The 16,659-nt window shown below is 38.0% G+C and overlaps 1 protein-coding gene across 7 annotated transcripts in view; it reads right to left on the reverse strand.

The window, feature by feature from the left end:
- GAB1 (GRB2 associated binding protein 1) overlaps positions 1-16,659 on the reverse strand; it is a 95,946-nt gene that overhangs the window by 15,151 nt on the left and 64,136 nt on the right. For 5 of the 7 annotated variants that reach the window (XM_090138610.1, XM_090138611.1, XM_031588832.2 and 2 more), the window contains exons 3-6: positions 16,318-16,531; positions 8,410-9,014; positions 6,506-6,591; positions 6,002-6,305 (exon numbers count right to left, since the gene is read on the reverse strand). In XM_090138610.1, coding sequence (XP_089994736.1) covers positions 6,002-6,305; positions 6,506-6,591; positions 8,410-9,014; positions 16,318-16,531 — 1,209 coding nt within the window. Of the gene's footprint in view, positions 1-6,001; positions 6,306-6,505; positions 6,592-8,409; positions 9,015-13,596; positions 13,678-15,311; positions 15,315-16,317; positions 16,532-16,659 lie in introns of all 7 variants that reach the window. The other 2 variants (XM_090138613.1, XM_031588834.2) reach the window with 2 other exon arrangements.

Here is a 16,659-nt window from a genome sequence, read left to right on the forward strand (position 1 = left end):
TTTCTATGAGGTTAATCTGGTTGAGAGATGCTCACAAGTAATCAAGGAAAAGGAAAAGATAAGGTCACGTCATGATGAAAAATACATTTGTGTGGTCTGACCATAAATTTCATCATGTAACATCATAAATGATATAGGTTTGTATGAAAAATAACCAGAGAAAAATAAAAAAATCACAGAAGTGTAGGGGTTGGACAGGACCTCTGAAGATCACCTGGTCCAACCCTCTGCGAAAGGAGATTCCCTACAGGAAGTTGTAAAGGAAAGCATCCTGGCAGGTTTTGAGCATCTCCGAGAAAGAGCCTCCACAACCACTATGGGCAGAAGCAACATTTTTAAAACAATCACAAATACAAGTTCCGACCAGGTACTTCACCTGCACAAAGAAAAAAGCAGGCACCACTCCCTATCTCTACATCCTAGTTTACTGCTTTCTCAGCTTAAAATTACCAATACCGACCATCTTTTCAAGATAGTTGTATGGACTGAAGTTGCAGAAAGCATCTCTGCACAAAATTCCGATGACTTATTTCTGCTGAGAAATAAACTTTTTGAGAGGGGGAAAAAAAAAAAGGGACAAGTCACTACACTACCTATTTGTTTTTCTTGCCATCAGCAAAATACACTGCGAAATTCAACCCAAGACTAGGACTGAAAATCTTATTAAAAATAATCTTGAAAGTAATTAAACTCCAGCAACATTCAGACAAATTTAACTGCCATCTAAAATACAAAGAACCAGGAATTTAAGTTCTCAACTGTCTGTCAGCAATCTGCTGAGCGATCCTGAACACATTATTCCATCACAACTCCCCGTGACCCCGGAGTGACATCTGCATTAATCTGAGCTCTCCTGTAAAGTGTTTTTATAAGAAGGTTGGATCAACAGCATTATAAAAATAACAGCATTGCACTCAATTTAAATTAAATTTAACTTCTGATTTTCATTCTATAGTGATCATAGCTTGTTAAATTCAGCCACATGCTCATAGTTCATATTTTCCTTTCTAGAACCTCAAAAAAAATTCACTTTGGCATAAACACGTGCTTTAGAAAATGGAAGCTGCCAAGTTACAATAAGTAAAGCACCAAATCAAGACTTGAAGGAACTACATTCCACCACCGTTAATTCCATCAACTTGTTTAATATAAAATTGAAAAAATACATTTTGTCAGCCAAGACTGAAAACACACACAATCTTAAGAACTCTGAACATCACAGATGAAGAGATGCACAACATATACTAGAGATATTATACATCCTGAAGGATTCCTCCACAGCTTTATTAAAGAAATATTTTTCAAAACTTAAAAAAGATCCTAAAATTTTGCTTTAAGAGAACAAACATGATCTTTTACCCTGAAACAAAACACTTTGGGGGTGTCATTATCGTGCACAGAGATCCACGGATACCCAGTCTCACTCACATGCTGCTCAGCCTTGTCCTGACCTACAAAGTACTACTGAACCAACCCTCTGCCCCTTTCATTTTCAAGCATGTGCTTTCCTTGATCTGGGACTTAACATCACGTTTGTATCAAAGATTGTCTTAACTCTCAGATCTCTGTCAGGCCTTAAAACTTTCTCATGGACTGTCAACACAGCCACCTGAGACCTGCCTGTTCAGTTTCTTTCACTACATAGACTTGTTCCTTGTGGAGCAGTGATGGCAGGAGGCACTGCCTCATACCACACATTTTGAAGAGCCCTATGAAAGCACATGGTGGAACAGAAGAGAACTTGCCTGTTCTTTGCAGCCTTAGCCTTCTAGGGAGTCTTCACCTCACTGCATTTATATACTTTTTACTCTACTGGCCCTTCTTTGATAAACGGCACTTTGAAGGAGGAACATGAATGTATGACTGCCTCCAAAAAAAAAAAATTGCCACAGAACCACTCTGTCATGGAACCTGTCACAGACTTTTAACAATTCAGGGAAAGCGATTTAACTGCAGGGATAGCTGTAACATGTCCTCCGGATAAAGCCTTTTGCTAGCAGCAGTGCTTCAAACTTAGCATCAGGATTGCATGCAACCATGGCAAGCCAAAGAGCCAAAAAGCAGAAATACTATGCAGACTTTACATGAAATAAATCATAATTTTAAAAAAACAGCACTCCAAGAAATCCCACTTTTTAAAATATAATTTTTGTCATTCAGTTACAGGTGACTGCGGAAAAACATCTGGCCAAATACTCTCCATTTTGTCCCTGGTAATACATCACTTACCTTTTGGTGTATTTCTCTAAAGAAAGAGTAAAGTGTTTGATTCAAGCTATAGGGGCAGGAAGCCAACGTAATGTTTTGAAATTACTTTTAAGACTTGCAGATAAGTACTGGAAACTCCCCCTACTTACATATAGAAGCAGTGGTAATCCAGAGAAGTGAAACTACATGAAGATGCAATCTGAAGTTCCCGTGTTTTGGTTTTGTTGTTGTAGTTTTTTACCCCATGCTCAAAAAACAAAGCTCTTCTGGAAACCAGATCAAAATGACACAGGACATCTCAAACCTCACCATGGCTTCTTGCCCAGTCTCTTCCTACTGAAGAACATCTGGCAAAGCAGGGGTGAGCAAGTGTCCGCGCACAGAACACGCACATAATTTAGTGACTTTTATACATACATATTACCCACATTTAGTTATTGATATTACTGATTTTCATAACTCACTCTTCAATCACAACTGGGACAGAGAAGAGCGTTAACAATTTTATGAGTTACCCAGAACTTCAAGTGCTTACATCAGAGCAGTGAAGTCATGCACCTTGCAGTCTATACTGCTGACGTAATTATGTCACCTGCTGACAGATGGACAGATTTTTGTCGCCCAATAATGTTATTATCCAAAGACCACAGAACCTGAAGTAATCAAGCATTTATTTTGTCTCAGGTTCACAAAACAGAAACACTGGAAGGGAAAGCAGGCTACGTATGACAGAACAGACTCTGGCATTCTTGTATTCATTTGCTCCTATTGCCAAACTACACTGCCTGTAAAATTCCAACGTCTTAAAATGAACAAAAAAATAGAGAAGATACATAAGCACATATATCTGACAACTAGGAACAGTGCATTCCTTCTTCATGTGGTAATTCCTCTGTGCTATTTCTGTTCTACATCCAGAACCACAATTTTGAACCAAATTTGACAAACTTTCCTGCTCCACACAGGAACATTACTGAGCCACTGTTTAAGATATAGGTGATAACTGTATTTCTCAATAACAAACATATCTGCAAAAACAACTGTTGTTGGCAACACAAATAGTATTTTTGCAGCAGTATCTGCAACTGATAAAAAAAATACAGCTGATTCTTCTGACAGAATACAACATGCCCTCATATGCCCAGAAGCCTTAAAATCAATACACCTGATCTCAGTAATGGCAATCATGCCATTTTTAGTGATGGTCTACAACAGAAAATGTTGAATTCATCACAAAAAAATACTACAAGGAACAGTATTCAGAACTCAACTATTTTACATACCATTTGCCCATTTCTACGCCTACCTAGATATTATGGAACATACTGACCCACTTACTATTTTCTGTGTACTGATTTGTAGCAGAACACCACTGCAGAACATTTATATAATGCAGAAACAAGTTGATAATAAAATTTGCTAAAAGAACCTGAAAGCTGAAAAAACACCACAATAGGATGTAAAGCACATATTTGCTTTCATTAATTAAGGGTCCACTAAATCAGAAGTTTTATTCTATTTTAATTCAAAAAGAACGGAAGTTTGATGTTCCCAAAAATATTTCAGGAAGTTATTTGTGCAATGAGAACAACATTGCCACCCTGGGGCGTCATCATATCTGCTCTTCACAACACTGGAAAACTTCTAGTAATACAATTGAGAGAATTTGAGTATGCCTGCATGTGCGTTTTACTAAGATAAAATCCTCGCTAATAAATCAGAAGTATTGCCATTCTTGGTAACTCAAGGTCTTTCTGCAGCATTTGTTTGTTCCCCCAGCCAGTACAGCCAGTCAGCAGGAGCAACACTGGGCACCTCTACACTTGTTAGGAGACGTGTTAGCCTCCTAACCTAAAAAACTGTTCCCCGTTGTTAGTTAGGGCTTCTCAGCTGCAAAGCATTTGAGGGCAGGAGTGAAGCATAATCCTCACACAGCACTTTCACAAGGTGAAACGCTCAGTTTTTTTAAGAAGAGAGTCTCAAAATTAACAATGCTGCCTCAGCAGACATCTATGTGACTGCTTTGCATCACCAACAGCAAAACAAGTTTTAATGTCGAAAAGCTTCTTAACTGTATTTACAGTCAAGCATTTCACCAGTAGAATACACAAACCTGAAAGCCAGAAAAAAATAATTCAAAGCAGCTCACTATTTATTTCGAGAATACTTTCCAGCACTGAGTTTCATTCTATTACTGTCCAGTATTTCTTAAAAACTAAACAGAGCTGCTCTCTGCTAACACAGACACAACAGAGAACCATGGTTCTGAAAAAGGCCATGTTTCACTTTCTGAACACAGACAGTCAGAATGAGATGCAGGACTTTGTTTTACACTGTGATCATCTGTATCAAAATGATATTATCCACTTTGCTTAATTATGCACAAGACTGTCTACACTTATAAGGAAAAAAACAGTAATTTAAAGTTTTAATTAGATTAATATTTTGGATCATCTGATTAAAACATTGATTTTTTTCCTCCAAAATGAAGTCAGCCACTCTCAACTTAAATACTCTTTTCAAATGCGTAATTCTGAAAATAAGGAGCTACAAAGTTCTGCAGACACTGACCATTTGTTTAGTTCCCAGTTCTAGAAGAAAGATATTTCTCATAAAATATTTCACATTGACTGGGAATTCTAAGCTATTTATTAGTGATTCTCAGTACGTACTCTCAATATGGATACATCACAATGATATCTATTTCTTAAGTCCATCACTTAAGTCACCTAAATAATCGTCTACTTTAAGGCCAAGTAAACATAGTGCACTAGATATAAGAGATGCACTCTTGTTTTTTCAGAATAGCTTTGGAGAAGCCCTCTAAAATTTGTGCGCTCCTCCCTCAATTTTGTCGTCATTATTACAGCTTCAAAACTCTTAAGATTTCTCTCATACATTCAGTCATTTGAAGTATTTCCACATAGAACCAGTTCTCATTTTGCTTCCTAACTGTTCATCTATTGCAGCCTACTTACTGAGTTTACACAAACAACATGGTACCCAGCTCACGTGATAGAGCAAACATACCTTAAAAGCAGGTTTGAATTGACACTTTCCTCCTCACACTTGGATCTCAAGAAAAGAATATCTATGATAACCTCATAGCCCACATTCAATATCTTTTCTGCCTCGTATGGCTGCTACATCTCAAACACTGGCCAACCTCAACATCAAGTGATTTCCCTTGTTTTTACAGGTTGAAGACAACATTACGTACTCATCAGCAAACACTTCCTTGAAGCTAATATTATCCTTAAACAAACACATTTGTAAGAATTATTCTGCAACTACTGCATACTTTGAATAAAAAAATACTGCATACCTTGAGTAAAAAGTAGCAAAATATGCCACTCATTCTTATTATTAATTGCTAACAATGTTTAGATCAAAAGCAAATACATAAAATACCTAAGTTATCTACATCACACAATGGAACCATGTACTGACCCTGTATCAAGAGCTGCTACATCTGTAAATTCTATGCTGTTCCTTATGTGCTACCTCCATTATAAGTTAGCCAGCTGTCCTCTCTGCATAGACTAGAACTCATACTTGAGTGTTAGCAATTCTGTGTAGTTTTTGAATTGAAATCTAAACTCAAGTTTGTATTTGGCAGCTACTGTGATGTATTATCATCCTTAAGAAACATCCTAGAAATTTTATACATAAATTGGGCTGAAATTCCTTTGTTAGAATTTCTCTAAAAATTATTCCCCACTAATCAGAAGTTGTAAGAGCGATAATATCTTATTAGATGATAAAATCAACTTCTATTGGATATTTTCCTCACCTTTTCTGTCTGGTTTGAGGTTCCGATCCACTGGCGGTGGTTCACATTTTTCAGTAGGCACTGACCGTCTGGGAGGGGTCTTTGGACTGGACCTGAAACCCATGTGAGAGGGAGGAGGGACTTGCTTTCCAAATAACGGAAAATCAAACGTGCCTGGTGTCATTGGAACATAATTTGTTTCCTGGATGGGTTCAGTGAAGCTGCTGGAATGCTGTCGTGGAGGAGAGTTGGGATTCATTGGGACATAATTTTCATCTAGTTCTTCACTTGAAACACTTCCCACTGTCAACATGCTTCTGTTTTTCTAGAATTAACATATATTTCCTTTAACAAAATAAGTTTCGCAATCAGCTGTGAATCATATGAATCTTTTAACCACCTAAGCTACTCAGATTAATAAATTAGTTTGAAACTGAAAATCACAAACACTGTACACCTTGCTTTTTTACACAGAAACAAAAAGCTCTGTTACTGTTGTCTCTCATAAGGTCACATCATACTTACAAAGTGGTTATGGAAGCCCTCCAATGAATTAGATCTGTCATTCGGAAACGTTCGTGGAATATCATAACAGTCTTGAGAACTAATTTCTAAAGAAATAAGAAGAGAAAGTGGCTATTCATCATTCCTGTTCCCCATCCCTTGGCACCAGTCATCCAGAGTTCGTTGTTATTTACTGTCTGCTTCTAAAACACCATGCAAACACACCTCCCAAAGCTGTGGCCAATAGGTTTTATCCATAGACTTGAGATGACTATGATCATAAATGAACTCAGCACTTGCCAATCAACTTGAAAATCTTATAGTGATGTTTCCATATCAGAAAAAAAAAAAAAAAAGTAAAACCCAGTAATTTTTCCTTGTAAAGAACCAGCTAAATCTTCCTTTCAAATAGGCAGGCATAAAACTTTACTGTAAGAGCCGTATATTTTGAGATAGAAGGCTCTCATGAGAAACCTACTATAAAATAAATAAACAACAGATGTAATTTAGGGTCTAGAGTGAGGTCTTCTGACTGAATACACTTGATTAGAAAGTGCTGATTCAACAGAAATTAATTCACTGCAATAACAGGTAAATTCTTCTTACATCCCACCACTCTTCTCTCAACTCCCCTGTAGGTTTTTCCAGGGGTTTTCTGATTGAGTAAGTGACAGAACCAAAGTACCTCATGCTTCTCAGGGCCCTGGCTCTCAGCACTCCACATTAAGAAGGTCCTCACCTTCGTGACTGCCTCTCTGGAGCACTAGGATTTTTGTGAAATACTCTGCCCCCAGCTCCTGGGTCCCACTCACTTGTTGCAGGCAACAGCTTGCATTACTTCTCAACAAGCCTGCTTCTACTGACATTAAGACAGAAACTCGGGGGGGAAGTCTGTTTCATTCTCCTCTTGACCTAGAAAAAGAGCTCCAAAGGCTTCCCCCCTCCCCATCATTTTTGCCTGCCATCCCATAGGCACTGTAACTTTCCCCACAAACATCAGCACAAGCTCCAACCAGTATAAAATTAGACTCTAGAAGTTGCATATCTATACCCACTGCCTCAGGAAACTCTTAGATCAGAAGGTTTTAGTAAGACAACAACAACTGCTGTCTGTAACAGTAAATATCACTTTCCAAACTCAGCCTTTCACTGCATTTCTTTACTTTAAATCTGAGAGAATAAGAACAGGAACAAAACAAACAAGCAGAAAAACAAGAAACACTGAAGTCTTTCTAAAGTAAAAGTAGCTCCACCGGATTTGCTAGTACCCAGAAATATACCCAGCTGCTGAAGGAAAAACAACACTAATGCATTAGCAAGTCTGCAATGCTGACATTTAAATGGCTAGAAGGAACAACTTACTTTAAAAGCTTTGTATGCACGTTAACACAAGGAGATAAAGTTTTGTGGCGTCAATAACCAGTTCAGGGTTGATTTCAAAGTTCTTGGTGCATACCAAATTCCACTGAACCTCCAGCTTCTGCAGATTTTGGTCACTATATGTGAACCTTACCTTGATTGTTCTGACAGACTGACAGCAACAGTTTTGAACTCAGCTATACGACCTTAACAGCAAAAAACAACGCTTAGTTTTCCACTGCTGTTTTGTAATACTAATAGAGCCACTGAAATGTCTAGCACTTCAAATACTTTCAGCTAAAACTGAATGCCACAGTGGAGTAGCCTTTATCAATGTTCTGCACTTTGCTACTTCGATGCTTTTCCTTTAATAAACATGTCTTTCTCTGGTTTCTTACATATTTGAGACTTCAGTGAGTGCTTTGTGAAGTGCCACACGCTCGCTTCTGAAGGACAAAAGCAACACTCATTATTCAACCCGCATGTACCTCATCTTTCTTCGTAAGACTACTATCATTCAGCATTAAAAGAATCTGGAAGAGCAAAGTAAAATAGGGAGCACTGACCTTTACGAAAGATATTCAGATCTACAGTTGAAATGGTATTACTGCGCGAGGGTGGTATTCCTGCTGTAGGGATACAATAGCTACTATCAGTATCTGAAGCTGTGCGAGTAATGCTACATGTTTCCACAGGAGATCGATCTGCAGCGTGGTGAGGTTTCGGTGGCCGAGGTGGAGGAATATCTGGAATAGTATCCAACTTTGAAGTCTGAGACAACGTTCCTTCTGGAAAAGTTCGTGGAATCTGATAAGTACCTCCAGGTGTAGGGGGAATGTCATAACTAATGGAGATGTGCCTCATCTGTGCATCTAATGACGATGTTGCTGATGGCGTATTGAAAACATGCTGCTCGCCTTCTGCATCAGTCCCTGTTGGAGATGCTGCCTTCGGTAAAACATCTTGCGAGTAACTCCTAGGCAGGTTATAAAGGCTGGAGTCTGCCAATGGTAGTCCAGTACGAGAAGGCGGAGAGTCATAGACACCTTGCTGCTGAAAAAAGCCATTCACAGCTTGCTTGCTCATGGATGGAGCAGGGTTTTTGTGGGAGGGCACATTATCATTGCAGTCTGTTTCAGAAGAGCTGGATTTTGCAGAGTCAGCGTGAGATCTACACACAAGAGATTCAAACGTTGATGAACACAAAGAAAAGAAACATCAAAATAGTTTTAAAAATGTTTAAAATGTGGACAGCTGAAAGGTGCATCAGTCTCTTCCAACTTTTAAAAAATGAAATGCAGGAACCCAATTATGAAACAAACTACTTCAGAAGGATTTTAAGTTATTGCACATATACAGACCCATGCATGTGAAATAGATAACAGCACAAGCACGTAACTTTAGCAGCAGTTCAGCAAGTTGGTATTTCATAAAGCAAGTGATCTCCAGGAAGATGTCAAGACAACCTAAAGCAAAGTTTGTTTATTTAGGTAGTTGAAGATTGGGTTTAATTTTTTTTTTTATTCCTTTAATCAGTTCTGCAAACTAGCTGCACTTCAACTACACTTGAAAGCGAAAATGCATTCAATCCTTGAGTTTACAACACTTGCTAGTTCTAATCAGTACGAAAAAAATATGATAAAATATGGCTGCTTGCAACACCCTGACGTTATCTACTAACCAAATAAAACTGATTCAAGTATTCATATATTTTTTTAATGCATTATAAAGAAGAGAAAAAGATAGAGAGAGAAATCCATATGATATATGTAACAACAGAGTATTTTTTTCCTGAACACGTTAAGGCCATGTCATCAGGCAAAATGGCACAGTTGTCTGCCTTTATTTCTTTGGAACAACCCCCTTTTATGACAACATCTCTCATTATTACTGGTACTAATGAGCAGAGAAAGTAAACAACTGTCTTTTGGTTCAGGGTTTTGTTGACTGGTGGTTGTTTTTTTTTTTTTTTGTATGGGGGGAGGGTAACACCTCCCCATTTACCTTGCTTGAGGAAGAGAGATTCTAAGTCTGAATCCTTGCTTAAATGCAAGTCAAGACAACTGCAGAAATACTAATGTAGGTGGAGGTGATAGAGTTTTTCCACCATATCCTGGTATTTCCTTTTATCGTTACCACAGAATCATATATTGTTTTTGTTTATACATATGTACATGCATACTTCAGCATGCGTGTGCAACAATGAATAGCTGGTATACTACCCTTACTAAGCAATCGGTCAATTCAGTTTACAAAGCCACTGAGGAATAAAATATTCAAATCAACACTATTTTTCCTTTAAAAGACTAAAGGTCTTTACTAAAGGTCATCAATTTGTCAGTAAAATCAAACATTTCCTTACTTAAGCAACAGCCAGATTCTTACCTCCCAGGGTTCTAGTAACCTGGGGAGAAAGGAATTCAGTTTAGCAATTCATTTAGGTTTCCTCTTCATTCATTATGGAGAAATTGATACAGTGTGAAACAAGCCATTCTTCTCAGATATCCACCTAAAAAATGACAAATGAATCCCTAAGAGCCTCTGTGCCAACTCTCAAGGGAACGGATGTTATTAGTTTAGACTTGACATTAGCAGTCAAGAAAAATGTTCTTCACCTAACACATTTTTGTTGTGTTTAACAGAGTTGATATTATCATCCATCAGCCTGATTGGTGTACAAGAGGTCTCCTCTGGCTTTAACTTATGACATATTTTTTTATGGTGTTTTTTAAATTATTTTATATATTATTTTTTCATATTAAAATATATACTAATTTTGCTCCGATTACTATTTTTAATGTAGATTTAAGTTCTCCTTCAACGGTCAGAACCAGTTTCCACGTGACTTAGAATATTAACCTGCACTTAGTTTAACAGACTCCCAAATATTCTCATTAAGTATCTATCCTTGGCAAAAGCAAGGAAGTGAAACTTCCAATATTCCTTATACCATCAACTATCCAAAACACGTTTCTTTGTTAAGTTTACTTACTTTGTCTCAGAGCTTAACAAGTTCTTTAATGAACTGCTGCAAGTTTAACACAACTGCAAAAAATACAGCACACAGGATTGAAGGAACTACATAAAGTTACAGAGTGCTTTATCAGTTGTGAAAGTATTATGTGATCTGATCGTAGTCTTTGATGCAGCCCTTGCACTTGAAGTATTCATACAAAAGTTTTTCTCTTTCAACACAACTCTTCTAGTTCTGCAGCATTCATCTGTACCAAACCCACAGCAAAACTCAACTGTTTTACTTGAGGACTGTGATGTAGATTTAAAATGCTAGACAAATAAAGCGGGCAGATGTTGACAATTGATTGTAGAACTGAAATTATTAGTTCCAGTTCAGCAGGATATACTTTTACATGAAAGTATTTCCAAAACCATGGAATAATATACTATACACTTACCAAAGTGTAACTTTGCACTACTATACATCTTACCAAAAGCAAACAGAAATGCACATAATCAAAAAAAGTGTAGAGTTGACCTTATTTTTCAATTCTTGGCTTGTACACATACTGGGATCACTTTCATCCATTTAGCCATGCGCCAGAACTCAACCTTTGAAACGTTGTCACACACAAAAGCAAAGCAAATGTCCTTAATCTTAGCAGTTCTAGGCACAACGGTGGTTTTACAGACATTAAGACACATTATAATGATGCCAAGTTATATTTGACTCTAGAGAAGCAACACATGCAGGGATATATAACCCAAACTCAAGATGCAACAACAACGCACGTATAATATCATCACCCATCACACGTAAGCAATACTTAGGAGCTACCTGGGCCTAAGTAAATGCTGCTGCTTCTCTCTTGAACACAAGCACTTGTGAAAACATAACACTTGCAAACACACAAAGTAGCTAGTCATTTTCTTACTCACGGCAATGGTATACGTATCTCATTGTAAAAGGGCTTTTCTGATTTACTCCACTTTTTTTTTTTTTTTTTTTAAAGTAATCTTTTGGAATTGGCTTTCTAGGCAATTGAATTAAGTTTTTAAAATAGGAACACGTTGTAACCAATCTGATTTAGCAAGACCAAAAACTTGAAGATGGTCTGAAATACGGGGCACAAAAGCAGTTTATGCCAAAATGAAAACATAACTGACCCTCTGAAGTTTAAATAGATTTCAGAAGTCAGTATTCACCACTGAACATGGCAGAAAGAATACATACTATCTAAGAATACTATTGTATTCTTGATTCATGTTACCTCAAGAAAAGTTAGATTAGGACTACAGATGAGGGACAGATTTTACTTCTTGTTTTTTTTAAGAAAAAACTTCCGATACAGAACGTTTGATGATCTCTGCATGCTTTCCAACATAAATCATGCAATCATAGAATCCTTTGACTTAGAAGGGACCCTTATATTGTCCAATTCCCCTGCAATGAACAGACTTCTTCAGCTAGATTAGGTTGCTCACAACCCGATCCAGCTTGACCTTCAACGTCTCTGAGGACGGGGCTTCCACCACGCCTCAGGACAATCAGTTCCAGTGTCTTACCACCCTTATTGTGAAAAACTGCTTCTTTACAACCAATCTAAACATCCCCTCTATTAGTATGAAACCATCTCCCCTTGTCCCCTTTGCAACAGACTGCTAAAGAGTCCCCTTCTTTTTTATATTCCCCCTTTAGAAATTGAGAGGCTGCTACCCAGTCTCCCAAGAGCCTTCTCTTGTCCAGACTGAACAGCCCCAGCCCTCAGTGAAGGGCTCCTCACACAGAAGCTGTTCAACCCCTTGGATCATTTCTGCGGCCCTCCTCTAAGGAGGTCCACAGCTAACAGGTCCGCACCGCTCCCATGCTGAGGACTCCACATCTGGATGCAGTACTCCAGGAGAGGCCTCAGCAGTGCAGAGGGGCAGGATCACCTCTCTCAACCTGCTAGCCATGATTATTTTGAAGCAGCCCACGATAGGGTTGGCTTCCTGGGCCGTGAGGGCACAGAGTCACTCATGTCCAGCTTATGATCCACCAAGACTCCCGAGTTCTTTTTGGCTGGGCTGAATCCTCCACTCATATGTTAAGTATTAACGTTCAGTTTAAAATGAATGCAAAGTAACATCTAACACAACAACAACTAACCCTATTTATAATCAGAAGATGACTGTGATATGAACTCAGTACTAGCAGGCGTGCATCACATATCTGCAAAAAGTGCTTAAGTGAGCAAACTGTTCTTTACCCAGTACTCATAACTGTACAGCCTACCAGTCCATAAGAACTGAGTGTTAAGATTCACAGAGCAGAGATAAAGCACCAGGGGCAAAATACGAAAGCCTAACACCATGTGCTAAAAATCTGATTGCTGACAGAAACCCAGGAGAAAAGATTTCAAGCCAGACAGTATATAACATATTAAAAAATGGGATGATTGCCCGTCAGACCACTCATCCTTTCAAGCTAATTCTTTTTGCATCTGCAGCAACAAATACGTCAGACTAAACAGAATAACGATAAACAAAGTGGCAGACAAACTGCTCTTGTATGCCAACAATCTGGGACAGAAACAGCAAGCATAGTAGAAATGTAGATAAATAAGTAAATAAAACAGCTCTATCTTAATTACAGCTATTTTCAGAAAATGGGAGCCAAGTTTCCATAGGCTTTTTTTTTTTTTTCTGTTAAAACTGAACACCATGCAAGACGTATTCCAAACAATATTTTCAGGCAAGTTAATGGCACTGCAATTAATTTCTCACACACGTTCCAAGAACAGCTACTGTTCACTCACTGCAGTGGAACCTTTTTACTTTCAAAGTCTTCTAAGAGAAGGTATTCCTGCCCTTCTTCAGAGATAAAAGGTGACCCTTGGCTGTTTCATAGACACAAGAAAAACGAGAAAGACAGCGTTATTTCCATATACATCTTGAATGAGCCAGAACAATAAGACTTTCGGAAACAGTCCTTGGCTTCATTTTCTTATTTATGATCCAAATATGAACGTCACATTCTCACTAAATGCTACAGTTAAACAATACTCCTTTTCAAGCCAACAGTGATCAGAGCCTAAAACTATTTTAGACAAAATACAGCATGATAATTATAACCATAAGTACTGTGTTCAAACTATTCTAATAGGTCTATATGATGCATTGCATGACACTGTAAGGAAACATTTTGAAATTATTGTTAGTTTTGAAACACAAAAACTACAAATTCTGAAAAGGGAGGTTGACCATGGCCTCTACATTCTCGGTTACCCACCTCACCTGAAAAAAAGATAATTCCAAAGCCTTTATAGAAAAATCAGTGCTTCCCAGATTATATATTAAGTACTATGCAAAGTTAGAGCAGAAAACATTCCCTCTGCATACTGGTACTTTAAAATCTAAAGAGAAAACAATGCAGAAAAAAACATTCAAGCAACAAAACCCATATATAAATTAAATAACGTCCATCTACTATTGCTTTGCTTTTAATTAACATTTACACAATTTTCCCCCAGTTAAAATAAAGGTTGTATGAAATAGATGCATGCTCCACATCTGGAAATGAATAGGAAAATCATGCAGACATTTAGTGGATTATGGTAATGTATATCGTGCCTTCCAACACCATTTTAGTAACATGCTATGCAGATGCATTAAGCTCTAATTCCATAGGAAAACTGAATATATCCTGCATATCAGACCACATCCAGCAAAACACCTGCAATCTTTTTACATGACAGGAGCAATCTTTTCACATGGAAAAAACTCCATCATAACTATTGCTTTGAATTTTCATTATTAAATCTGTCTTAATAAAGAGACATAGCTATTTAGTGAACTTGCTTTACTATAACACAGAAATCCATACCATTCCCCACTGATAACCTTGCCAATGTTTTATTGCTTTGAAATACTCTCGCAAAGAAACTTATTATTTTAACAACCTCTATGCTCCCCATGACTTTATTCAGTTCTTCTTTCAGTTCCCTTGGCATTTTTATCTCCACTGGACATTCTATCTTCCCCAGACATTCAAATATCTTCTCCTGTAATCATCTGAAGTCTTCCTCAAGTAATTTTGGACGTTATTCAGACTCCATTCGTCGCCCCTTTTTGTGTCCCTTTATGGTCTCCTCAAACTTTGTCGTCTCTACTTAAGTCATACCAACTACACAAGTACAAGAAAATCAACTACATATCCCAGCCTTGATCATTCTTAAAAACACTCTCCATTTGTGCTGGAAATCCACTCTGTGCCTGTCCCTCGTGAAAACAAAGGGGTTCTCAGACTTTTCTGATGACTCAGGGCTCTGAAACGAGCCAAGATTTATCTGCCAAGCCATTATGGAAACAAAACCAAAAGTTTTGATAATTTTTGGCAGAAACTATGACATACCTATCAGGCACCAACAGCTTCTAAACATGAGTAAACATTTAGAATTTCAATATTCATAGCACACATTGGATTTCCCCTTCTCTACAGGATGCTCTGGGGGCATGCCATGCTGCCTCTAACCTGCTGCACATTCCACACACCAGGGGAACTGTAGGCTCATTCCTCCATTTTATAATGAAGACTGTAAAGGGTGGATACTTTTCTACCATGCAATCATCGGCAAACAGAGAAAGAAGCTACTCAGGCACAAGAGCAATATAAAAATGCCAAGGAAGTAGAGAGCATATGGCTCAGGTAAAACTGTCAGAGCATCAAGCTATTGATGAAGAAGGCATTGTCACTAAGAGGTATGCCACTAAGGGACCGTAGGAAACACTCAAAAAGCTGCTTTCCAATGATAGCTCTCCTCAGCTTTCAATGTGCTTTCCTGCAATCAGAAAAAGAATCTGCAGTTTTGCGTATTTATGTGTAGATATCCCAGCACATTTTTATTTTAAATTAGAGCAGAAGAGCAGCTTGCAAGAGATTTACAATTCTATCCCAAAGAACTCAAGGCTGAAAAGGAGCTCTAGAGATCATCTAATCCAGCTCCTCTGATACCTCTAAGAAAAGGGGATTTCCAAGAGGGGTGAGGTTCCCCAGGGCCTCATTCAATCAAGTTTAGTTTGCTTGCTTTTAAATCTCAAAGGACAGATTCAACTAAGTTCCTGGGCAGCCCATTCCAAGGGTTGCCGCCATTATGCCCTCTGAAAAATCAGGGACATTTCTTAGATAGAAGGATATGTAACCTATGGTAACGACGTAGAAGGTGCTAGAAATTTATTTAAGCTAAAAGTAGCAGTGCATAATAAATATACATTTCTTTCAGCCTAGAACCACTACGTTAATCTGATGCTTCAGAGTAGGAATTACTCTCCACACTTCTCAAGACTGTAGTACGAGTCTAATGTTCCAACACCTCTGTATTGTGACAAGTTCAAAAAAAGAGAAACAAAAATTACAGCCAACTTCTCCCACTGCTTATGGGCATCCAAACTTTCATTGACCTAGTAAGAAAAAAAAAGTGCTTTTAGCACGAACATTCTTGGCCTGTACAAAAGTGTTATTAAGGAAAATCATAACTTACCTCATAGGTTCCGGTTTTTTACTCTGGCAGTTTATTAGCAGTAGGTAGTCCTGAGGATCTTCTTGACTAGAGGAAGACTCCAGTGGGGGTATGTTAATAAGCTGATAAGGAGGAGGTAGGGAAGATTCTGCTTGCATGGAAGGCGGTGAAGTGTTGATGGGCAAGGGTAACTCAGCAGATGCTTGTAAAGAACTGACTGGGGGCTTCACAGCATCTGCAAACACAGAAGCATACTACTTTATGCGGTTAAGAAATGGTTTTTAACAACACTACCAAAATATTTATTAACAGAACATCAGTTTCTTTGGATTTGTTTTTAAATTCAAAACTGTACAATCATGT

Source organism: Phasianus colchicus, chromosome 4 (genome assembly GCF_987193195.1).
Source record: "Phasianus colchicus chromosome 4, bPhaCol1.hap1.1, whole genome shotgun sequence".
Lineage (NCBI taxonomy): Eukaryota > Metazoa > Chordata > Aves > Galliformes > Phasianidae > Phasianus > Phasianus colchicus.